Raw genomic sequence first — 26,045 nt, 5'->3', positions numbered from 1 at the left:
AGTAAAAGTTTGGGCTTGGGGTAGTAAATTAGTGAGGAAGCAACAAGTTTTGTTTACACAGTCTTCTCAGCTCTAACTTCCCTATCTCTGGTTGTAAGGATGTCTCTCTACCTCCTGCTAAGGGAGGGTAGCTTTCACATCAGAGATTTATTTTCTGCTTTCAGGAAGAAAAGGAGGTTCCAACTGTCCTTCTTGCATTGGTTATTTCTCAAGAAACTCTAATTAAAAATAATCCATATGCAAAGTGGTATATTTTGGGGTGGCATATTCTGCACCCCCTCACTAACCAGTTAGTTTACATGTTGACAAATTGCCAAAGTCCCTCTTCTGAATGGTTGGAATTTGGACATCTGTTCCTTTAAGAAGCATTTCTTGGTCGAGTGAGTCATCTCTGTCCTTTCGCTTTGGGAATCAAATTTATTTTCTAGATCTTTCTGTTGAGGAATTTTCTTCCTTGCTTCCTGAAGACCAGATTCTGCTCTTGTTTCTTGGGACTTTTATTTTTTTAAGCCCTGCTGAATTCACTGCTAAATTCTGAATGTGGAGAACAAGAAGTGAGTCCCCTGAGGGAGGCAGAAAGTAGAGTTACTGAAAGTAAAAGAAAACTTCCTGGAGGTGTTTCTATCCTCACCCTCCTCATCCCCACCCTCTTTCAAGGGACTTTTCTCTGGCTGGGTGGACAAGACTTAAGAGTGGGTGAAATTGGGCAGTTCAGGGGTCTTGGCACCGGGCACTCTGTGATGTCGCTGGGACAGGGTTGAGCAGGTGAGTGCCTGGTGCAGAATGGCTTTTGAATACCATGTTTCCGGGACTCATTCCATGGGCAGAGTGGGGGACACCTCAGGATCCTACCAGGGCCCCACATCTCTAAGTGGGCTTTCTCTCTGCACCGCAGCCGAGGTCCTTGCTACATTTTAACTCTGAGGGATCTTCAATACTCTGCTACATTTCTCTTCTTAGTGTCTCCCCTGCTGCCTCAAATACAGACACAGTGTCTCTCTCCTGCCGGATCAGTTTGGAGATTCCAGGAGATAGCCTTTACCTACTTCATTGGTTTTCTTTTCCATTTGGGCAGAGGGTTGAGTTAATCTCTCAGATGCCGCCCACCGCCTCATTGGCACTTTCTTCCATCTCCTCCCCCCCCAACTTCCTCCCCCTCCTCCCCCGCCCCCTGCTGCCTCCCAAAAGACAGCTCTCTAAATCTTTTGGTACTAGGCCTGGATTGATCTGTATCTTTGCAAAATGTATCGTTGTTTTGTGTGAACACACTATTTTTTTTAACTATGAGCTGGAACAAGTAAGTAATTTCTCTGTGCTTCTGTTTCCTCAACATTATATGGGATTCGTACTACCTCACGAAGTGGTCCTGAGGATTTAATGAGATAATACACATTAACCACTTGCAACAGTGACTGGCGCTACTAAGTTCTCAGTAAGTACTTGCAATTATTACTATTTATTAGTATTATTTGGATTGTGTTTTGCTCATTCTGCTTCTTTTTTTTTAAAGGGAGCACTCTGGCACTTGAAGTTCTATGTTTTGCCAGGTCCCACTTTCTAAGCCCTATGGGGTATTATGTGCTGGACAGTCTTCACAATCATCTATAAGGATGACATAAGAACTTGCCCACCAATCCTTGGTCTGATCCCACTTGCAAACCTTGGCCAATCTGATGGGTAGAAAGTGGGTATCATGTTGCTTTATTTTGCATTTCTCAGATTATTAAAGTGTCTGAGCTTCACCTCGTACACTTTGGCTTTGTAAGCAAGTCAGTCACTCTGAAGGAACTCCACGTTCAGACCCATTGTCTCTCTACAGGCTTTCTTCTTCTCGTCGATTTGTAGGAACTGTTTGGAGGTCATAGATATTGCTCCTCCTGTGGTAGGTTCTGGGAACACAGACATGAAAGATGTGCTCCTGCCCTTGTGAAGCTCACAGCCCAGCACAGGAACTGGTCACAAAACAGTGGAATGAATGCTGGGGAGGATGCTCTGGAAGAGCATCAGGGAATCCCTCCTGGGTTAGGATTTAACTCCTTACAGGATTTCCTTGTGTTGCTGTGTTCTCACTCAGACTTGATGGGCAGAATCAAGTGGGAGTGAAGGGCATCGATAGTACTTTACCTAGCCCTCTACAGGTGAAGAGGCACTTCCAGACACCCCCTTTAATGCTCTCAGCTCTAAGGTGGGTCTCAGCCTTCTGAAAGCTTATATTCTATTTGGGGAAAGAAAAAAGACAAATTCAAAGAAGAGCAGTGTTTGATTTTTTTTCTTTCTACTTTGAACATCAGAAAACATTTCAGTTGATTCACAGCACAAAGGCTGGGGTAAATGTGTTTTGTGCAGTTATATCTCCAGGGCCCAGACCATGCTGAGGACCCTAGGATTTGTTTGTCTCTTTGGTAAGGTCATCTGGGCCTTTCAGGAGAAAGGGCTTTGATTCTAGAGTTTTCCAGGCTGCTGAGGGTGGGATCTGGTGGCCTCGGGGCCACCATATTCTAGTGTAGATGGGAAACCATGAGAGTTAGCTGTGGGGGTTAGCAGACCCTCTGAGAGCCATGATGAGGACCCCACAGTTTTCAGATCTCTCAGAAGTGCTCGATCAATGTTACTGAATGAAAACATTCAAGTCTTCATAATGAACCCAGAAAAATCTGTAAATTCCTGAAATACGGAATGAAGGGACTCTTAATTACCATCCAGTCCAACTTTCTCATTTTGGAATGTGGTAAAAGAGGCCCCAAAGGTAAAATGACCCATCCAAAGTCACACAGCCAGAGCCAAAGCTCAGGTGGCCCAGTCCCTCCCCCCCCCCCCCCCAGAACAGCCTGTCCCCTGTTCCTCTCAGATTCTTGCGTTCTGGGAGGAGGTGCTGCTCAGGCGCAAGCCGGCCTTACTCAGCCTAAATGAGTCAGTCGTTTCGTAAACAGGAAGTAGAGCAAGCGGTGCCTATTCTTCTTCGCCCTTCACTCTTATTTCCGTCGTGGTCCCTCAATCTTGTTTTAGTCGCTTCAGGAGAAAACAGGCCTGTGAAGAAGCTGCTGCCACTGTGAGGGTCCCCGGATTGGCTTTTTTGGTAAGGTTGGTTGGGCCTCCCGGGAGAAAGACCTTTGATTCTAGAATTTTCTAGGCTGCTGAAGGTGGGAAAACCGTAAGAATTAGTAGTTCCTCTGAGAGCCGTGGTGAGAGCCCCATAGATTCCAGAGCTTAAGGCCCTGTCCAGCTTAGGTGAGGTTTTTCTGGAATGCTCCAAGTACGACTGTTTGTACAGAGACCTTATCCTTAATTAAATCGTGGCCTAAGCAGGGGTTGGGTTGGGACTCTGGAAGGCGGCGACACCATCTAAATCTGGGTTCTGGCACGTACGGCTCTGATTCGTCAGGTTCTGTGGGGTCACTCTCTCTGCTGTAGTGGATTTATTAAGAATTCCTGGTTTTGTGTTTTGGGAGTATTTTTGTATTTCAAAAAATTTTTTATATTTTAATCTTTGAAAATATTATGATTACATGTCCTTTTTGGGGGGTTAAATTCCTTCACTGGCTTCCAGCTGCAAGCAGAATGAAATCTAAATCTTTGCAGGGCCTGTCATTGAAACCTTCTAGGGAGATGCTCAAATCCGAGCCTGACACCTCTCCTACGAGCTTATTTCTAAACTGATTTTTCACAATGGTAACATGAAGACGATAATACCAGTTTCTTCAGAGACTGGTAGTAAAATAAGTCAAAAAGATATTTTTACGTTGACATAGATATAAACACCTGTATATCATAATACAAACATTTATTTATATCAAATACTTCGGGGCATAAATTTATTATTAAAAATATTAAAGATACTTATTGTATAATACAAATCTATTTATACAGAGTTATGATTTAACAGATAGCATATAATCGAAAGTGAAAGAAAACTTCCTGGCGGGATCGCGTCCCCTTCTCTTTCTTCTGCCTTGTATGCATTATATATGAAAATATTCCAATTTATATCTTTCATGTATGTATACGAACACATTTTATATAGGTCTTTACACACACACGCACACGAATATAAGTGGAAGGAAACCACTAACTGTAACAAGAGTTCCTTCTAAATGGTGAGTTTGTAAGTGATTTTTCTTTTTCTTTTTATACTTTTCTGTACTGTCTCTAAGGAATAAGTGTGACTTTTATTATTTTAGGATCAGAAAAATACAATAAATGCTCTTTTAAAAATATTACTGTAACAAAGTTTCTAGCCCATGATTTTATGCAGTAAACTTTGGTCCCAGAAAACAAGAACCATCCCACGGTCTGTGTACCCATGGATCTCAGTGCTCAGAGGCAGCCCTTTATCAAAGGTGTAAAATTCTGTTGCAGCTTATTGCTTTCCAGGTACTATGACTAGAGAGATGTGTGATGTAAACAAACCAAGACTGAATATTATGTCCTAGTGTGTCCTGTAAAACCTGGACCAGAAGGAGGCCTTGCCAGCATTTTCCCTACTAACTCTCCATTTTTGTGTGATGCAGAAGTCATTTAGAAAGCATTTTCTAATTACTGCAAAGATAACAAAATGAATGACATGAGGCAGCTAAAGAGGACAGGAGCCAAGTGCCAGTCATGTTATAACCAAACTCATATCATCCTGGCCTTGGATTGTATTATTATTGTTGTTGTTGTTATTATTATTATTATATACTGTCAGAAAATGCTATTAAATATGTAACAAAAGACTTAAACAAGGTTTATTCCTTTGGGCTCAGTAATTACTACTTTTAGGAAATTATTCTAAGAAAATAATCAGAGGTGTACATGGAGATTTACATCTTAAGATCTTATTCTAAATATAAGCAGAAACTGGTTACATACATTATGGTTCAATCCTATGATTTCATACTTTACAAATTTTAAAATCTGTGCTGTAGAAGAAAAAAGTGACGATATCAAGATGTACTTAGAATATTACCAGTGAAAATTCCACTTATACCTCAGAAATGTGGTATGATAAAATATGAGGGAAAAAATATATAAAATGCTTGGTAGGAAAGATAGTAAAATATTATTAGGTGATTATCTTTGGATGGTGGAATTATAGGTAATTTTTATTTTTTTTATCTTTTCTGTACTTTCTAAAATGAATACAATAAGCATTGTTATCAGAAAAAAATATCGAGGGAAAAAGATTCCGCTTTCATTTGATTCTTTGGTTCATTTAATTCTGTAAAAGGAGATTTTAACAGAGGTTAGAACGGATTTAAAATTTTAAGGACATTGGAGCTAATGTAGTTTAGATCCTTTCCAGCTTATGAATGAAAATGGGTCTTTAAGTAATGATTTTTGGGGCGCCTGGGTGGCTCAGTTGGTTAAGCGTCTGCTTTCGGCGCAGGTCGTGGTCCCAGAGTCCTTGGACCGAAACCCTGCATGGGGCTCCCTGCTCGGTGGGGAGCCTGCTTCTCCCTCTGCCTCTGCCACTGCTTGTGCTCTCCTGCTCTCTTCGTCAAATAAATGAATGGAATCTTTGAAAAAAAAAAAAAAGTAGTGATTTTCATCTACATATAAGTCCATGTAGAATAAGTAATACATGCACCTCCTAAAAATTCAAGCGGCAAGCCTCACTTTTTTGCCGCCAGGGCCGTCCACTCCACCACGCGGCTTCTGGTTCCTCTCCTCCCACGCAATCACTGACGTAGCTTCCTGTGTGTTGGTTCTGTTCAAAGATCTAATGTGAATACACAAATCTACGCACCTTCATAATACCTTGTATAGATCACACAAATCCAATCATGGTGGTCTTCCTATTCTTTTTAAATATATGAGTAAGGTTTCAATGAACTTCTGATACTGATAAAGAGTGGTTTCTGCCCCTTTGTTCTGTCAAGCAACACTGCCCTGAACAGCTCTGTACATGTTTTTAAGTACATCACGTTTAAGCTAATGTTGGAGAAACTTGTGGAAGTTAAATTGTAGGGTCATTTTATATTTTGACGATAGGGGCCAAATTACCCATCTACCTATTTTTTTTCCACCATCTCAAAACACTGGGTATTGCAAGTTTTGTGCTTCACCAGTTTGGTAGTTGAAAAATGGTCTTTTGTAATTTCAGTTTGCCTTTTTTTTTTTTTATGGTGAATGAAGTTGAACATCTTTTCAAATGTTTAAAACCATTGGTTTTAAAAAATAAAGCCACTGGTACTTACTTTTCTCTGAACTGTGTACTTAGGATCTTTACCTGTTTATGCATTGGATCATTGGTCTTTATCTCTTTTTAAAAAAAAAATGACTTTAAGAAAAATCAGTCCTTTTTCCCCCAAGTGCAAGATTTATTTATTTTTAAATTTTGTCTGGCTTATTTTGGCAGATTATTTTAGTTATTATTTAAGGACATTTATCAACCTTTCTGTAATGGCTTCCAGGTTTTCTGTTGTACTTAGAAAGGTTCTTTACCACCGCATGATTATTTTAAACAATTCTCCAATTTTTCTTTCCTTAGTATTTTAATTTTCAGGTTTGAGGCTTTGATCCATCTGCAGCTTATTTTAATGTGAAGAGTTCAGTTATGATCCATTTCAGTTTGTTCTAGAAGTCTGCCCAATTGTTCTAACACCACGTGTGGAAAAAGCCACCTCAATGTCGATAGCCCTTTTTGTAGGTGTGTTCAGTTTGGTTATTTTTCATTGTTAACTTCTAATTAACATGTTAATTTCTAATTTCATCGTTAACTTCTAAAAGAGAATATGGACTGTACTATTTGTGCTCTTTGGAAATCTCGTATTAAGATTTTCTTTGTGGACAATTTTTGTGACTATTTGGTCTGTGTTTGAAAGGACATGTATTTGCTACTGGGAGGAAATACAGTTAGAGTTTTCACTTGGGCCACGTCAATCTTCCAGTCTTCTTCTACTAGATTTCTATTTTCTGAGAATGGTGTGTGGAAATTTCCTGCTATTTTGGGGGCATATAGGTTCTCTGAGTTCTCTTAAGTTCTTTTTTAAAGTTTAAGTTCATCTAATACCTTCTTTTCTTTTAAGGACACAAATGTAAGGGCACCTGGGGGGCTCAGTCAGTTAAGTGACCGACTCTTGATATCAGCTCAGGTCTGCATCTCAGGGTCGTGAGATTAAGGCCCCCGTTGGGCTACATGCTGGGTGCTGGAGCCTACTTAAAAAACAAAATGAAACAGGGGCACCTGGGTGGCTCAGTCATTAAGCGTCTGCCTTTGGCTCAGGTCAGGATCCCAGGGTCCTGGGATCGAGCCCCACATCGGGCTCCCTGCTCAGCAGGAAGCCTGCTTCTCCCTCTCCCACTCCCCCTGCTTGTGTTCCCTCTCTCGCTGTGTCTCTGTCAAATAAATAAATAAAATCTTTAAAAAATAAATAAATAAAATAAAAAACCCCAACAAAAAACAAAACAAAACAAAACACAAATGTGGTTGTGTTGCTTGCTCTTCTGATTTGGTCTCCTTTCCTGGTTAATATGCCCATGGTATGTCATTTCCTGTTCCAAAGATTGTCATTTCCTGCCTCCTCCTTCATTCAGCCTCTTACACAACTTTAAACCCAAGAACACACTCAAGTATTTTAACAGTAGTTTCATTTACCTGAGAATATCTGCATACATTCTTCTTACCATATTACAGGAAAAGAGCAATTCTCTTTCCTCACTCCTTCACCCCCAAGTTCTAGTTTTCTCCTTCATTCCCCAGAAGAAACTTTTGAATTTGGTAAGTCTCTTCCCAGAACCTTTTTATTTTCTGCTTTTGCATATGTATCTGTAACCACTGAAAATCTAATTGTATTGCTTTGAGTATTTTTTAAAAAGTAGATGTATTTTTTTATATTACAATTGCTTTTTCTACTTTTTTTTTTTTTTACTGTCATAATAACATGTCTTGGGTAACTATCGTTTTTATTTCAGAAGATGGAGGGCATTTTCTTAACTGCTGCACAATATTCTGTAGTATGACTATACCTCAGTTTATTTAGCCATTTCTATGTTGATGGACATTAGGGATGTTTCCAGTTGTTCAGGGTTACACACTGTATTGTGGTGACAGTCTGTGCACATATCCTGTTTAGCACATGTGTGTTTCTATGGAGTGTGATTTAGGGAATGAACTTGCTAGTTTGTCCCCTTATATGTCCGGTAGGTTTTGTTTGCTACATTTTGAACATATGCTGTTTGGTGCTAGCCACATATCTAAGATGTCTTTTCTAAATAAAAGTATTTTTGTGATAATTGCATTGTGAAAGATTTAGGCTCTGCAGGCTTTGGGAATCCAGTGCAAAGTGTATCTGTCCAAAACACTTCCTTCTAGTTTCCAGAGTCAAGAAAACTTGTCTAAATAATGATGTAAATTCTAGATTAAAAGGGAGAAAAGGGTTTTGCCCCATAATTCCAATTCTAAGAGAGAAATAATCAGAGATATGCACAGGATATGTGAAAAAGCTTTGCAATACAATATTATTTTTAAGAGTAAAGAAATTGAAAATTCCTTAAAATAAATTTTGATATATCTGCATGCTGGAGATCAAGAAACATTAAAAATATGCTAAAGAAGAATATTTAATGGTGGGGTAAATGTTCATTCTAAATATTAAGTGGGGTAAAAAAAATAGGTGTATACACATGGATAAGCAGCCTGATTCTGATTTTTATATAAATGTATCTTTGCGTGTATGTGTGATGTATGATATCTTGTGTGCATGTGTGTGTGTGTATGATAATAACTGTGACCATTCTATAATTTACTATATTCTCAATTTTCACGCACACAAAAAACACTGCTTCTACAATCAGAGTGGGCTGGGGGGAGGGAAGGTGTTTTTTTTTTTTTTAAGATTTATTTATTTATTTTGAGAGAGTGAGAAAGAGAGAGAGAGAGTACATGAGAGCGGGGAGGGTTAGAGGGAGAAGCAGACTCCCCGCCGAGCAGGGAGCCCGATGCGGGACTCGATCCCGGGACTCCAGGATCATGACCTGAGCCGAAGGCAGCCGCTTAACCAACTGAGCCACCCAGGCACCCAGAGGGAAGGTGTTTTTAAAGGAAAAACTAAAAATTTCAAAGTCTTTCAAGGTACTTTGATTAAAACTTAACTTTATTGTGCAAATAAAAAATATTTCTATTTAATTAATTCATTAATTTTTAGAGAGAGAGAGAGCCATGTGCCCAGGGAATGGTGGGAGTTGGGAGGAGCAGAGGGAGAGGGAAAGAGAGAATCTTAAGCAGGCTCATGCCCAGTGCAGAGTTCTATGCAGGGCTCGATCTCATGACCCTGAGATCATGACCTGAGCCGGAATCAAGAGTCGAATGCTTAACCCACTGAGCCACCCAGGCGCCCCCAAAATACTTCTATTTTAACATCAGATATAGAAAATACATGGGTCCTGGTTCACTTACCTCAAGTGATAGAATCAGGATTTGTGTTTTCATCCAAGAATGTTAGTGCAGGGAGCTTAAGGACCCAGGAACTCATCCACTTTGCTTTCAGGAGGAAAGAGGTACAAACAGGTTAAGGTCATTTGAGGTTAAGGAAAGTCCCCAGGAGCACAGAGTCTGTGAGATCAAGGAAATGGTGGAACTGGACGGGAAGTTAAAGGTTTTCTAGTTCAAGTTTCTCAAACTGCAGACCTCCGGGACCACCTCCTAAGGTACGGGAGCATCTGAGTAAGGAGTCAACCAAGAGTTCTTCAACTTTACAGAGTTTGAAAAACACTACTTCCCAACGAGTTTGCCACTGGGGAAATGGGAAACCAGGAGGGTGAGGAAAGTACTCAAGTGCCTAGTTCCTGTTGGGTCTGCACAGCCAGGATCTGTTTCCTTCTTTCAGGTTAACCCTCATTTGTTCATTAATTGCTGACCATCACTGCACATGCCTTACAGGACTTAGTCAAACACTTTAAGGGGTGGGTGTTCTGATCCCCATGTTACAGAGGGAGCACCTAACTCTCAAAGGACCTGAGCTGCCTAGGGCTGGGGCCATTGCCCCAGACAGGTTCTATCTAAGTTTTGTCAGACCCTAATGCCCCCTACTCTGAACCACTGCACTTCCCCGTTTCCCTGACAGTCAGCTGCAGGTGTGCTTCTTGGCGTTGACGGTGATACTGCAGCCATCTTATGGAGCTGGGTCCCACACCTGCTCCTCTGAAGAATCCAGTACAAACCCTGCTCCGAGGGCTTGTTTTATCACCAACATGGGCCTATCAGAGCAGAGGAGGAGGGGTGAGTCAAGGGTCTCACGGGAGGAGGAACCCCAGATTCTGGGGTGTTTGCGTAAGGTTGTCCGGGCTTCCACAAACAGTGCCCTCTCCTTTTCTATCTGCTCAAACATATAAGTGTGTGAAAATATCACGTCATCTGATTTGGAGACTGAATTGGAAGGCTGACAAAGTTGACTTGGTTTCATTTCTGCATTGGAAGGCTGATAAAGTTGACTTGGTTTCATTTCTGCATTGGAAGGCTGACAAAGCTGACTTGGTTTCGTTTCCAGCTGTGGGTCCTTGGTCGGTTGTGGGGGCTGATCCCGAGGCCTTTGGGGGATGGCACTGCATCATGTTTTCCTATCACCATTGTTTCAGTCAGACCCCATCACTTCTCCAGCCTCCAGCCCTTCCAATCTATCCTCCACACTTTTTTTTTTTTATTTGAGAAAGAGAGAGCGTGAGAGAGTGCGTGAGCAGGGGGAGGGGCAGAAGGAGAAGCAGACTCCCTGAAGAGCAGGAAGCCCGACCAGGACCCTGAGATCGTGACTTGAGCCAATGGCAGACGCTTAACCCACTGAGCCACCCAGGCGCCCCTATCCGCCACACTTGAAATGTTAATCCCAAACTGGATGACATTACAGTCCTTTCCTAGTTGCTCATCACCTCTGGGACAAAGCCTGAGCCCTTGCCCCCACAGTATGAGGCCCTTTGTAATGGTTCCTGGCCACGGCTTCATCCCTTTTCCCACCATTCCTCCTCCCAGAGACTTCGTGGTTACTTTATTGAGCTCCTTGTGGTTGCTTGAATTGACTTGAACATTCTCACCTCCATCTTTTGCATAAATTATTTCTTGCAAGAATTGTCCTTTCCCACCTCCTTCCCAAAGGTGCCTTCCCTCCGGGAAGCCCTTCTCCCTGGTTGAGTTAGGGCTCCTTCCTCTATATTCCTACGGTGCCCTGGTCACAACTCTCTGACTATTGGCTAATTTGTGTATCTACCTTCCAAAATAGTGAGCTAGTTGAGAGCAGAAACATGTTCTGTTTGTTTTTTTTCTTCCCTGTGTCCTCAGTAAAATGTCTAGTGTATAGTAGATAATGGCACTTAATGAAGGAACAAACTGGTAAATGGTACTTCTCTTCCTCATCTGAACATAATATTGTATTTTGACCTAGGCTACAACAACACTCTCCTGATACTTGACCAACATGAATTTCAGCAAATGCCTCTATAATATTGGAGAGCAGCTGGACAGTGATGAGCTGGCCTCCCTCAAATTCCTTAGCATGGACTGCATCCCACAGAAAAAGCAGGAACCCATCAAGGATCCCTTGATGTTATTCCAGAGACTCCAGGAAAAGAGAATGTTGGAGGAAGGCAACCTGTCCTTCTTGAAGGAGCTGCTTTTCCGAATTAATAGACTGGATCTGCTGGTCACCTACCTGGACACCAGCAAGGAGGAGATGGAGCAGGAACTTCAGATACCAGGCAGAGCCCAGATCTCTGCCTACAGGTGGGGACAACCTCCACAGTTCAGGCACTGGGAGGTGTGGGTGCAATGGACACATCTTTGTGGGCAGGGCTGATTGCGGGTGTCTGTGTCATATGACTTTGGAAGTTCCTCTTTCTGCCTGTGTTTTAATAAAAATCATCTTTTTGCACACACACACAAATCTGGTCCCACTAGGACCAGATTAAGAAATTTAGAGATCTTACATATAATTCAGAAAAAAGTTAAACCATAAAATAAAAAATTTGTTTCCAAAGTGAAATATGACCTATAGGTATGCTGATATTAAAACAGTCATCTTCTGAATTGTCTCTCTCCCCATTCTGTCTACTCTTCTGTTTGCCTCTGCTCTGTTGATGTCCACGTCCTGTGCTTGCTTGGCCCATTACTGGATAAAGCATCCCTGCTGCTTCTCCGAAATCCCCCACCTGCATGTGGATGACTGTGGACATTCTCAGTGGGGTTCTAGGCTTTTATTCCACCCTGAAAGACTTGCTTCATAAGGTTCTCCAATGAGGGCTGTGTGCTGCCCATCGTGCTGGGCCGGACAGGCTGGGCTCCACAAAGATTGCCGAGCCCCTGTGTGCCCAGCTGCTGCCAGGAGGACAGTGGCGACCTCAGCCGTCTGTCCGGCCGTACGCCTTGCAGCTGGGCCTCTCCCTGCCTGTGGGGCAGCGGGACCCAGGGCTGATAAGAAGCCATGTTCTCTTATGTCTTCACGAGTCGGTAACAGACTTTGTGTGTGTGTGTGTGTGTGTGTGCAAAAAGATGATTTTTATTAAAACACAGGCAGAAAGAGCAGCACCGGGGTTGTGAGGGATGACTGATTATATAGGTAACAGACTTTAAAAACAGGCACACATTACCAACTTCTGTCTTTCAACATGCCCTCTTACCAGACACTCCTCAGCGTTATTTTTAGCTTCCCTTCTGAAAACTTCTACTCCAGCCTTAGCTGTGGCCCATTTCCCGGCCTCTTCTCTCTTGTCAGTAATGATGGCAAGTGTGATGGTATGTTCTCACAGCCAGGGCTGGAAGCCACTATCCCCTACTAGCCTGGCCTATTTATGAGTGCCCCGGTCCTCAGTCTCAGAGACCTGAGATTCTGGCATGTTCCTTACCATATCTTTCTCTGCTCGAAGCTTGAGCATTTTGATAAGTGACAAAAGAGATATGCTGGGTATATGAGTTTCCAAAGGCTGCTGTGATGAAGTCCCACAAACTGGGTGGCTTACCACAGTAAAGACATTCATACTCTCCCAGTTCTGGGGGCTAGAAGTTTGAAATGAAGGTATCAACAGGGTTGGTTTCTTTGGAGCTCTGAGGGAGAGTCTGTTTCATGTTCCTTTCTCCCCTAGCTTCAGGTATTGGCAGGCAAGCCTTGGTCTTCCTCATCTTTTCGATGCATCTCTCCAATCTCCGCTCTGTGCCTGTTTTTCTGAATTTCCTCTTCTTGGAAAGCCACCAGTCATTGAAGTAGGGCCAACCCTGATCTCGTGTCACTTCATCTTAACAAGATTATATCATCAAAGATCCTTTTCCCAAATAAAGTCACATTCAGCCATCCAGGGGGGACATGAATTGGGGAGGAGAGTCGGGGAGAACATTATTCAATACCAGATAACTTTGTTTTAATGGGACTGTGACATCTTCCAATGATTTTCTTTTCATTAAGGTAGCAATTAATCTTAAAAAACAACAACCCTAGAACTGGGAGGGTCTTGTGCCCACCATCTTGGTCTTCTGAAGGTTGCCCTCCTTCTGTCATGTAAGCAAGGCTAAGGCAAATTGTCAATGTCAGACTGTGACCTGTACTTCTCTGGTGGAAGGCTGAGTCCCACACAAGGGAGGATCTGTTAAATTTTTTTTTCAAGATTTTATTTATTTATTTGTGAGAGAGAGAGAGAACACAAGCAGGGGGAACAGCAGGCAGAGGGAGAAGCAGGCTCCCCGCTGAGCAAGGACCCGATGCGGCACTCAGTCCCAGGACCCCGAGATCATGACCTGAGCCAAAGGCAGACACTTCACCGACTGAGGCACCCAGGCGCCCTTGTCTGTTAAACCTTTAACACATTAGCTGGGGAACAAAAGGGTCAGCACAGATACAATCTACTGTTCATCATTGTTGGATATTAGCCAGGAAACAAAAAGTATGCTAGAGTGGCCACTTTCCATTTAGAGAAAGCACTAGACATTTTTATTTTAAAATTATAATTGCTGCCTATAAAATAAGTATCTCATAAACTACCCAGGTTTATTTCCAGATAGTGATGGTACAAGAAAGCCGGTAGGTTTTAGTAATGAGGAAAGTAAGAGGGCAAAACACCTTATAATAAAGATAAAAGGGCTGGTAACTTTTGACTGGACCCAATCTTGGCCAAACTGAGAAAACTTCGGAGAAACACTTCCAGGGTAGAGATTCCAGGAGGGGAAGGATGAAATAGATCATAATACTGAGAGACTTCTGTTTGTATACTATTTTTATTTTCAGAACTTTAATTTTCTAATTTAATTTGAAGTTAGCGTGTTTTTGTGTTATTTTCCTTTACACCACAATGGTGAAATGTTTGCTGACTTATTAAACATTCCTTTGTTCCTTCAACAGACATATCCCAAGAACCTCTCATGGATTAGGAAATAATAATGCCTGTTGTGTATCGAACACTCAATGTATTGCCAAAGATTGGTTTAAGCACTTCAGATAAATTTATTCATATTATTCTTAATATGTCCCAATGGTATATTTTATCATGTACAAGTTTACAGATGAGGGGGAAAAAGTGTACAACACGTCTACAGTCACACAGCTCTTAGATGATGGAACCAAAGTTCCAACGCCAGTAGCCCAGGTCCTCTGCACTCAACCTCTGCACCTCATGACCCACCGGGCTTGTGGAAACAAAAAGGGCACAGACCCTGCTCTCAGGGGACTCAGAGGGCTTCATAAGCAGACAATTATAACATGTGTGGAAACTTTCTGGCGATACAAAGGCACAGTGTGGTGAATGCAGCCTTGAGGACACTCAGGCAGTACTTGAGCTGTTAGTGGGTGAGTGTGTCTTCAGATGGGACAAGGGAATGGGGGTGTGAACAGCACAGCATACAGGGGTGGGGGCAGGGCAGCCGGGTGTGTTTGAAGAGGAGATGTGGGCAGGTGCTGAGGAGTGGCTAGAGAAGCTGAAGAGGTAGGCTGGGCTCAGTGCACAAAGGTTTGTATTCCAGAACCAAGTGTGGGGCTTTCCTACTGAAGTTGATGGTCAGGAGAGCACTAACAAGTTTTAATTTAGGAAGTGATGATCCAGGGCACCTGGGTGACTCAGTCAGTTAAGCGTCTGGCTTCGGCTCAGTTCATGATCCTGGTGACCTGGGATCAGCCCCGCGTTGGGCTCCCTGCTCAGCGGGGAGCCTGCTTCTCCCTCTCCCTCTGCCTGCAGCTCCCCCTGCTTGAGCACACACACACTCTCTCAAATAAATAAATAAATAAATAAATCTTTAAAAAAGACCAAGAGGTGATGATCCAGTTGCATTTTGAAAAGCATAATTTCCAAAATAAAAACTTTTTTTTCCTACTGCAACAAGCTCCTGATTTTATAGTGAAGGACCAAGGAAAAACAATTCATTTAACTGAAACTAACTGAACGGCATAGTTAGTGGACCTTAACTCTGTTAAGGGTGGAGTAGCTGGGCATGAGTCTGTAGCCTGTCATGTCACTGCAGCAGTCTCTTTGCAAGGATTCAACTAATAAATTATGTCATTAGCTGTCTTTAATTTAAGGGGAGGTGACCAGAATCAAGTTTCCACTGCCACTCCTTTTATCAAATGGGAAATTATTTGAGAAACCATTTCTAAAGTGTCTCCATTTCCCACCACAGGGTCATGCTTTTTCAGATTTCAGAAGATGTAAGCAAATTGGAATTGAGGTCCTTTAAGTTTCTTTTGAGCCAGGAGATCTCCAGATGTAAACTGCATGATGATTTGGTAAGACCTGGTGTTTCACCAAGATTTGGTCCTGAGGTTGAGTTAGCCGGTGGGGATTGCTGTGACTGGAGAGTGGGCTGGTCCAGTAAAAGCAACCTGGACTCTCACTTTTCAACCAGGGGAGAAGAAAAGAGTGGTTGGACAGACAGCAGTGTTGCAGATACGATTCCTTCGTATACTGAGAAGTGCTGCTCACATTGTCAGGAGCATGGCAGGGTCAGTAGCTAGGGAAGAAGACTGGTTGTGGAGGCACAGCCCATTGCGGGACCCTGCAGAGCCAGGCAAGACAGTGGTGAGCTGGAGACATCTCCCCTCTTCTACAGGCTCTGAAACCACCTAGGACCTGGAACTCTGTGCGTGTGCGTGCGTGCGTGTGCGTGCGAGAGTGCGGAGTCTGTGCGTGCATGCGTCTGGACTGGAGGTGGATCACGAACCGGAGGCAGTGTCGGGAGGGACGCAGTCCCCAGGGCTGTGACTCTGGGGACCAGGCTACAGTGTCTCAACCATGCACCTAGGCTATTTCACAGGCGTCCCCTAAAGGTGTCCCCGGTTGGTTGCAGCACAGGGCTTGGGGCCTGGGGCCTGGGTGACACCTGATGTCACTTTTCCTCTACCTTCTCATTTCTCTCTTCCTGGGCCAGAAAAGACAAAATTGCTTCTCTAGTGCTCTATTGGCTTTATAAGACCAGGATATCTTGTCAGGAGGGTTAGCTTGGGAAGCTAGGGTGGGCCCTCTCTTTGGACAAAGTGGACTTAAAAAAAAAAGAAAATCTCATCTAAAAGCTAGTATGTCTCAATCCAGTCTTCCAACTTTATTTCTCTTCCTTCTAGAACTTGCTTGATATTTTCATAGAGATGGAGAAGAGGGTCATTCTCGGGGAAAGAAATTTGGACACCCTGAAAAGAATCTGTGACCAAATTAACAAGAGCCTGCTGAAGAAAATCACGGATTATGAAGAATTAAGCAGAGGTAGAAATAACTTGACAGCTGTGAATTAGCAAAATGTATTCTTAAATTTACAAATCCCTCTATGTTGAGATTGTTTCTAATCAAATATGTGTTTCTTTTTTAATTCAGAGCAAACAATGAGCCCTCAAAGAAGTCTAGATGAAGTTTCAAATGGTAATATGCGAAATACGTATTTAAGACTTACTCAGTTAATTTACTATCGGATACCCTCACTGCCTCCTCTCCCCACAACCTTCTCACACGGCCACATCTTAATGGTCTTGCTCTTCTAAAATCAAGAAGGCTGCATGCCTACTTGTCACCTTCTTTACACATTGAAAGATACACACCTGCTGTCAAAAGACATAGACCTTGCAGCTCCAGGCTGACAAGTTTAAAATAGGTGAAGAGTCAGTCAGTAAAAAGATTTTTATTCTGTGGACTGCAAGGATATTATGTTCAAGGCAGTCTGTGAGTTTTCATTTTAAAGGGGACCTTATGATATCCTGGGTGCTCTGTGTTTCTTTACCAAAATCCCTTCTCTGCTATGTTTCATTCCAGATATGTCTCAGTTGCTTATAGGGGAGGAATCCCTGAGGGTACCGCCAATGTCGGACTCTCCAGGAGAACAGGACTATGAATCAGAGGTGTGTAGAAATTTGGACTTCTTATTCTCTTTAGTTGCTGATTCTAGTTCTTGCATTCCTCAGCTTTTAAGTGGTCAGATAAACTAGTAAGGGGCAGATGCTTACTGGAAATTTTGAGAACTACAGAAAATTTTCAGAAACAGATAAATTTAAAATGTGATTTTTTAAGTTTCAAAAGTAAAAAAGTGTTAAAATTTTATTTTATTTTATTTTAGATTTATTTATTTATTTGAGAGAGAGAGAGAGAGAGCGCATGTGAGCAGGGGAGGGGCAGAGGAAGAGGGAGAGAGAGAATCCCAAGCAGACTCCTCGCTGAGTGCAGAGGCTGATGTGGGGCTCCACGTGGGGCTCAATCCCATGACTTGAGCACAAATCAAGAGTCAGATGTGTAACCGACGGCACCACCCAGGCACCCCTAAAATTTTATTTTATTTTATTTTATTTTATTTTATTTTATTTTATTTTAAGATTTTATTTATTTATTTGAGAGCGAGAGAGCACATGAGAGGGGGGGAAGGTCAGAGGGAGAAGCAGACTCCCTGCTGAGCAGGGAGCCCGATGCGGGACTCGATCCTGGGACTCCAGGATCATGACCTGAGCCGAAGGCAGTCGCCCAACCAACTGAGCCACCCAGGTGCCCCTAAAATTTTATTTTAAAACCAAAGACAAAGGCATTGGAATAGTTGGAGGGCCGAGAAAGCAAGAAGCCTCCTGGCAACCCTTTCAGCAGCTGCCTCAGCCGAAGTGGGAGAAAGCTTTGGGAGAAAAGTCTAGCAGACCTGGGAAAAGAAAGCCTTTTCTTTTAGGCTGACATTTCAAAACTGTTTCTCCATGGTGATTTAGGGGTAAGCAGCAAAGGATCATGATCTAGCCATCTCTATGCTCTCATCTCAATGAGCCAGTGCAAGAATTGCCTTTCTAGACAATCACTTTAGTTTATTAACCTTCAAAGATTCACCAGCCACATTCTGATTCATTAGCCTGTTCACTCCTCTCTGTTATGGGAAGCAGAGGAAACCGTGAAAGCTATCAGTCCAGTGGGAGACTTGAAATTAAGCTGAGAGAGACCAGTTACAGGTGGGCTCCTGAGCAAATTACCAGACCTCTCTAGGTCTGAAAACCAAGGATTTGCCAGTCATGTGGCACTTTGCAAATAGCAAAGCACTCTACTGAATGTCGTCCCCACTGACCAGCTAACCGTACTGAGTGCCAGAGAGATTAGGTAACTTGCACAGAGTCTTAAGGTTATTACATAGTAGAGCCAGGAATTTGAGCCCTTCGTGCAGAGCACTTTTCTCTACCTTGAGGAGCGGCATGGATTTCCCAATAAATGCTGAGTATCTCGGCACTGAAACAGCCCCAGGAAAGTCAGGACACAGGGCCATCTCTGACTGATGCTCTCAGGTACTAGAGTCTGGATACTGTAACCTGCAACACAGCCAAGACCTGCCTGACTAGTCCATCTCTCTCCTCCAGTCACTGTGGCCCTGAGAGCCAAATTAGGTTGTCGGCTTTCAAAGTCCTGGGACCGTGCTGTGTCATGTGTGAAGGGCAGGCCCTCAGCTGTTAGCCCAGAAAAATAGATGAGTTGACTAGATGGCCAACAGAATAACAAGGTGACAGACAGGCAGCCCAAAGACAGCATGAAGACGTTCATTCATTCAGCAACTCCTAACTGAGCTCTCACAAATTAATAAATTCTAGCTCCTGCTGCAAATGTTAGCTGCCTTGAGCAGAAACAAGAACATATGAAAATATGCTATGATGACAACAGTATTAATAGATGTGCAAAGTGCTCAAGAGGCCCAAGTACTGGAACCCTGATTTTACACACTAACTGTGGGGCAGAAGTCTGGGGATCCTGTGTCAAGGGAACGGGTGGAAACTGGTTCACCAGAGAAATGACGTCAAGTTGAGGGAGGGCTGGTGAAAGGACCCTTGCATCCTAGTTTGGCTAAGGGGACAGCCCAACTTCTTACTAGGGAGTTGTTTGTTCACATCTCAAGTGTTTGACCCTCAGAGTCAGCTCCTGGGTTGGATTTTTGTCTTCCAGACATCAGAGAAAGTTTACCGAATGGAAAGCAAACCTCGAGGATATTGTTTGATCTTTAACAATTATGACTTTAGCATAGCACGGAAGGAAGTGCCCAAACTTCAGAGCATTAAGGATAGGAATGGAACAGACTTGGATGCAGGTACAGTAGAACCCTGAAAAGAAGTGAAATATTTCTAATACCTCAGTTTTTTTTATCAAAAGGGGAGAACAAAAATTGTACCAACAGGGCTTCATGTTTCAGAAAAAAAAATGGATAAAACCACATTTCCTTGTGGAAATGAAGAACATTCTTATATATTTGCTAATTTTCTGCTTTTGTTTTTTTAAATTAATTTTTAAATCAAAGTAATGTATATAAGATAAAATATCAAATCTTACTAAAAGGCTTATAATAAAAAGCAACAACAATAAGCTTTGCTTTTAATTCAACTTAATGAATAGTGTTTCTGTAGACTGTATTAAGTATTAGGTGAAAACATTGCCTTGGGATCAAGACCACATATTGTATTTATAAAAGTTGGGCAGATGAAATTGTGAGTCTTTAATAGAAATACCATTTTCAAATATTAAACTAGCCAGAAATTCTTTTGTTCAGCCTCTTTAGAAGGAGCAACTTAAAAGAGAACTTATAAGAACTTAACAAGTTAAATGAAAACTTGTGAGAACTTATAATTTAAATGAAAAAATGATTTTCAGTGTATGAACATAGAAATGGCTACTACTAAAAGTGATAGAAATAATGCAACTCATCCAATATATTTTTGAAAATGGTTTCTATGATTCATAACATCAGGAAATGCCTTATTTTTTTAACTGAATAAAGTTTAGAAAATTAATTTAGGTTGATTTTAATCATCAAGACTCTGCTAATGGTCTCTTAACACATATTCAAGCAAATCTATTCTAAGATTTCAAAAGCCACAGAGCTTTAAGTCCATTGGCTATATCACTCATCATCATATACCTTGGTCTTGAAGAAGAGAATTCAGGCCTTTGATTTACATTCATTTATTATCAAAACTTTTTTTTTTTTTTTTTTTTGAGAGAGAGCACAAGCATGGGGAGGGGTAGAGGGAGAGGAACAGAGAGAATCTTAGGCAAGCTCCACACCCAGTGCAGAGCCCATTGCGGGGCTCCATGTCGCAACCCTGGCATCATGACCTGAGCTGAAATCAAGAGTTGGACATTTATGGGGGCGCCTGGGTGGCTCAGTCATTGAGCGTTTGCCTTCAGCTCAGGTCATGATCCCAGGGTCCTGGGTTCAAGCCCCGCATCGGGCTCCCTGCTCAGCGGGAAGTTTGCTTCTCCCTCTCCCACTCCCCCTGCTTGTGTTCCCTCTCTTGCTGTGTCTCTCTTTGTCAAATAAATAAGATCTTTAAAAAAAAAAAAGAGTTGGACATTTAACTGACTGAACCACCCAAATGCCCCACTATCAAAACATTTTTATTAAAATAATATTTGATTATATTTCTGGCCTTTTGGTCAAAGGGTAGATACAAAGTTGCAGATATGTAACTTATTTAGAGATCTAATGAATGACATAATGACTATAGTTAATAATACTGTATTGAATACTAGAAATATGCTAAGAGAGTGTATTTCAGGTGCTCTCATCACACATACACACACACAAAAGGAATTAAGTTTGTGAGGAGATATGTTATTAGCTTGACTGTGATAATCACTTCACTGTGTATATAATCAGTTTTATGCCTTAAGTATATATAATTTTTAGTTAAAAAAAAATCAGGCACCCTGAAAGTGTTGAAAGACTTTGACTAGATCTTAGAGAACTTGGAAAAAAAATAAGGTTATGCATATGGAAAACAAAGCAATGAAAAAATAATGCAATTACTAATTCCAGGAAAGACAAAAAATTTAATAAAAAAGGAAGCATAATTAAAGAATATTATGTTTACATAGTACTATTGATTCGATTAAAAGTTGTAAATAACTGTATAAGAGTATCAAATGCTCATCCTCCATAATAAGAACTCAATACAAAGTCTAAAATTTATAAGTAAATAAATAGCAAAGAGCTCAAATTCATTACAAAATGGAGGTGAATACCAAAAAATAGTTGTAAAAAGTTGAAAGTGGTTGCCTTCATGGAACATGACTGGGTAATAGGAAGAGTTAGAGAAGTGATAGCTTTTTGTAATAGGCCTTTTAATTCTACTTGACTTTTTAAACATTCATATCTTGTATTTTTCTTAAAAGATTTATTTATTTGAGAGAGCAAGTGCAAGTGGAGGGGGGAGGAGAAGAGGGAAAGGGACAAGCAGACTCCATGCTGAGCATGGAGCCTGATGTGGGGCTCGATCTTCACGACCCTGAGATCATGACTTGAGCCCAAATCAAGAGGCAGACACTCAACTGACCGAGCCACCCAGGTGCCCCTCATGTTTTGTATTTTGATAAATAAATCTGAGAGTTCAAGATAAAATAAGTATGAAGCTTCTATTAAAATTTTTTTTTTGCTTTTTATTTTGATTATGTAAGTAATACAATCATGATTTAGATTGGTTTGGTAGTAAGCCTAAATAATAGCTTACCCATCTTATAGACTAGTTGAGAAGACAGAAGGCCGACAGGAGCACTCTCCCCTTTCTCATTTGCCTCAGGACTGGAAGTGTTTTCAGCTGGGGGCAATAAATATTAGAAAACTATGGAATTCAGCCAGTGATATAAAAGGTCTTGTTCTTCAGTTCTGGTTCAGATTCTTTGTACTCTATCATCTCTCTTTCTATCATCTATCTATCTATTAGATAGAGAGAGACACACAGCGAGAGAGGGAACACAAGCAGGGGGAGTGGGAGAGGGAGAAGCAGACTTGCTGCTGAGCAGGGAGCCCGATGCGGGGCTCGATCCCAGGACCCTGGGACCATGACCCGAGCCGAAGGCAGACACTTAGCGACGGAGCCACCCAGGTGCCCTCTGGTTCAGTTTCTTAATCTGATCAGTGTTCTCTCTAGCTCTGGACTGTGGTTTGGGGCTTATTGTGGTGTAATATGACTTTTCTTGTTTCACTTTTCAGATGCTTTGTGTCAGACCTTTAGTGAGCTTCATTTTGAGATTGTGCCTTTCCGAGACTCTACAGCCATGAAAATCTGTGAGGTTCTGAAATCCTACCAAAGCATGGACCACACTAGCAGGGATTGCTTTATCTGCTGTGTCCTCTCCCATGGAGACAAGGGCATCATCTATGGCTCTGATGGGCGGGAAGTCCCCATCTATGAGCTGACGTCTTACTTCACTGGCTCAAAGTGCCCTTCCCTTGCAGGCAAGCCCAAAATTTTTTTTATTCAGGCTTGTCAAGGGGATAACTACCAGAAAGGTATAGCTGTTGAGACTGACTCCGAACAGAAGGAAGCCTATTTAGAAATGGACTCGTCATGGCAGAAGAGATATATTCCAGAAGATGCTGACTTTCTGCTGGGGATGGCCACTGTGAACAATTGTGTTTCCTACCGAAACCCCATGGAGGGGACCTGGTATATCCAGTCACTTTGCCAGAGCCTAAGAGAAAGATGTCCTAGGTAATTTTTGCCTACTCTGCCCTTCATTCGTTTCTAAATTTTTGGTTATGGATGACACAGCTGTACTTCCCAGGTCTGTTGCAAAGTGGAAGAGGGGGGCAAGTGTTAACATCGTTAGTTCATAGAGACACTTACAGCAGAGTTTCTTTTATTTAGTACCTGAAAGGACAGTTGGGGTATCATAGAGCAGGGAGTGATGGTAAAGTCAGTTCAGCTCTGTTTTTAGGCAGAAACATGACTCAGCCAACTCAACTAGTTTTGGAAGTCTTCCAACAAGGTCAATGGTTAACATCCTCCAACTCTGTTAAAGTTCTATCATAGCTAATCAACCCTCTTGGTGTTGCTACAAAGAATAGAAACCCTTTATATTCCCACTAGTTTGGCCTGATGTGAAGCTACAAAATATGGGAAAATATCCCTACCTCATTTATTATACCCTATGCTTCCTTTAGTTAAATGATGGTTTTGTAGTCACAGTTCACCCAAATGCACACATAACTGACAGGTGAATAGCAAGAAATCTTCTAGCTCTATATCTCATCATGCTTTAAGTGTATGAAGAGTAAGAATTTCCCATGGCAGATCGAGGAGTGAAACATAACATCAACACCATGTTTTCCTTTTGTAACTTAGACCACGAGTCCTACAGAGGCTGGTGAGAAAGGGGTGGAGTGGTTGCAGGAGACATTGGGTTTTCCCTTGCCCAAAGTGATTGTAGATGATCACAGAAGCAGAGGATGTTTTGGGGGGGGCATTGAGGTGATTATGGGGGCAAGTGGCATAGTACGTGGAAGAATAAGGTGCAAACAGATCAGGAGGGAAAGAACCCAAATCTAATGTTGACTCTGAGGTTTCTGACGATCAGTAGAGATCTTGAGTAAACCAAAGGTAAGTTATTAAGCTCTGAAACTACTCCTTTTCCTAGAAAGCTTTGACACGTCTTAGTTTAGCAACTTATGATTGATAATGCCTGGCATTTTGCGGGAAGGAACTGTCACTAACTAAGTAGAGCGAATGGAAGGGTTTGCTGGTATTGTTTCCCCACAGATGGTCACAGTGTTGTTGTTTTTCAGGGGTGAAGATATTCTCACCATCCTTACCGAGGTGAACTTTGAAGTGAGCAATAAGGATGACAGAAAAAACATGGGGAAGCAAATGCCACAACCTACTTTCACACTGAGGAAAAAACTCTTCTTCCCTCCTAATTGATGCTACTGTTTAGCTGTATAACACTATGCTTAATTTATTTGTCAGTAAAATGCTGCTTTTTTTTTTTTTGGATGGCAGGAAGGGGAGAGGATCGGAGTCAGGACAACCTAATTCTCATGCAAATTTAAGCCTAAATCTCTGGCTTTGCAGTAATAGCTAGAGATTTATAGCCCTAGGTAGGATTTTAATTTTATTTTTGATTCGATGAAAAAGTTTTTAAAAAACTTAGAGTAGATAAGGAAATATAGAAAGTTTAAAAAACGATGGCAGAATGAGTGTTCTTTGCACATCTCTCATCTGCTTCCAGCCTGGAATCATTTGATTCCCTTCAAATTGTTAAGCATTTAAAAAAAAGTTAAGGATATTATGCTAAAGCTTTAACCTGGAACACAGAGTTAATGGTGGTGCAGAGATTTTATAAGGCATAAGAATGGGAATGAGGAAAGCAATTTCCCACTTGAGGCCTCAGAATAAGTGAATGTTGTTCAAGTACTGGGAGACAAAGTCAAAACCATAATCCTCCTCCTTTCTGTGAAAGGGCTGATTCCTCATTCCTGGTTCTTATGAGAATTTGTCATATTTACATTCCTGCTAACTGGATGTGCTTCTGTGGAGCGGAATGTGAGGTACAATTGTTAAAAGGTACTGTTGGACTCTTTTTTTTAAGTAAACTCTATCCACTCCCCACCCCTGCCGACCCCCCACTTCACGACATGGGGCTTGAACTCTCAACACCAACGTCAAGAGTCACAAGCTCTATGAACTGAGTCAGCCAGGCACCCCTAAAAGATATTGTTAAAAAGGAGACAGGGGCACCTGGGTGGCTCAGTCATTAAGTGTCTGCCTTTGGCTCCAGCATCTGTCATGATCTCAGGGTCCTAGGCTCAAGCCCCGCCTCAGGCATCCTGCTCAGCTGGGAGCCTGCTTCTCCCTCTGCCCTTCACCCCACTTGTGTTCTCTCTCTCTCTCTCTCTCTCTCTCTCTCTGTCAAAATCTTAAAAAAAAAAGAGAGAGAGACAGCAGCTCCTAATGGAGTCACTTGTGCTAAACCCCATGTCAGCAAACCAAAACTTAATACCTAACCAAAATGCAGTTTTAATTCCCCAGGAATGTAATTTTTAAGCAGTCAACATGGAATTACCTGGTCAGCACTGGTGAAATAATCTGCCTGATAAACTCCTTCCATTCCCCTTGGGAAAGTGACCTAATGCAATTTGATCCAATCTGATCTTTAAATTTACTCAGTTGAATTTCTGCTGTTTAACGGTTTGCAGGGGGATGCCAGTGACCCTCTCTCAAAGGTCACTGAGGGAGATTTTTGTGATCTGACCTAGCTAAAAGAAAACCTCATGTGTAATGCTCCTACATCCAACCTGATGTCTTCTGATGTATGTGACAGGCAATCCCAGAAACACCTGAGCCTCCTCTCCTAAGCTACGAGGAGACCTTGTTTCAGTGGTAAAAGACACCCTAACTCTGTTTAGATTTAGATTTCACAAAATCCAGGAATTAGTTTCCTTGTTCTTATTATTTATAAATACCATTAAATCCATATTTGAAAGGACATGTTAATAGCTCATTAACTTTATCTTTTTGTACTTCCAGTCTCTCCCTTTCCAAGCCATCCTCTACACTAATTTATAACTTTTTTTAAAAAAATATGTTTCAAGATGTTATTTCTTATGTTAAAACTTTTAACAGCCTTTTCTCTTATTATTTGCTTCTATATAATCAATACTCGATTTGCTCTTTTGCTAGTGATACCATTCATGCAATTGCATTTTGTTGCTTTATGTATTTAGTTCATTCTAAATCTGCATGAATGTCTTTTTTAAAAGATGCTTTTTTAAAAGAATATTTTTTCAATAATATTTTTTAATAATATTTTTAATAGAAAATAGAATTTTAACTTACTGTTACTTAGAGATTGTTTTTGTTAGTTTTGTTTTTATTTTTTTACCATTAATGTCTTATAGTTGG

The 26,045-nt window shown here is 41.6% G+C and overlaps 2 protein-coding genes across 5 annotated transcripts in view; one reads left to right on the top strand and one right to left on the bottom strand.

Moving 5' to 3' along the window:
- The first annotated feature begins 699 nt into the window (after positions 1 to 699).
- On the top strand, positions 700 to 25,042 carry CASP8 (caspase 8). 4 transcript variants are annotated; one of them, XM_073880167.1, is made up of 10 exons: positions 700 to 765; positions 1,362 to 1,432; positions 11,352 to 11,689; positions 15,560 to 15,665; positions 16,497 to 16,635; positions 16,744 to 16,788; positions 17,176 to 17,261; positions 19,315 to 19,456; positions 22,355 to 22,856; positions 23,930 to 25,042. In XM_073880167.1, exons 3-10 carry the CDS (start codon positions 11,385 to 11,387, stop codon positions 24,063 to 24,065), a joined length of 1,461 nt encoding a protein of 486 aa, XP_073736268.1. In that variant the 5' UTR covers positions 700 to 765; positions 1,362 to 1,432; positions 11,352 to 11,384; the 3' UTR covers positions 24,066 to 25,042. The 4 variants fall into 4 exon arrangements, with proteins under 4 accessions (XP_073736268.1, XP_025749211.1, XP_073736272.1 ...); XM_025893426.2 differs by lacking the exons at positions 700 to 765; positions 1,362 to 1,432 and adding an exon at positions 2,935 to 3,076; XM_073880171.1 differs by lacking the exons at positions 700 to 765; positions 1,362 to 1,432; positions 11,352 to 11,689; positions 15,560 to 15,665 and adding an exon at positions 15,786 to 15,957.
- The window catches only part of FLACC1 (flagellum associated containing coiled-coil domains 1), a 38,101-nt gene continuing 33,344 nt past the window's right edge, over positions 21,289 to 26,045 (bottom strand). Inside the window, exon 16 of the mRNA XM_073880183.1 lies at positions 21,289 to 21,959. The gene's annotated coding sequence lies outside the window, so the exon portion shown is untranslated. The remainder of the gene's footprint in view (positions 21,960 to 26,045) is intronic.

The sequence above is a fragment of the Callorhinus ursinus genome, unplaced genomic scaffold, assembly GCF_003265705.2.
Source record: "Callorhinus ursinus isolate GAN/ISIS: 27379988/994484 unplaced genomic scaffold, GSC_fseal_2.0 scaffold2, whole genome shotgun sequence".
Taxonomy (NCBI): Eukaryota; Metazoa; Chordata; class Mammalia; order Carnivora; family Otariidae; genus Callorhinus; species Callorhinus ursinus.
The sequence above is the reverse complement of the archived record's forward strand: the minus strand, read 5'-3'. Positions and strand labels throughout refer to the sequence as shown.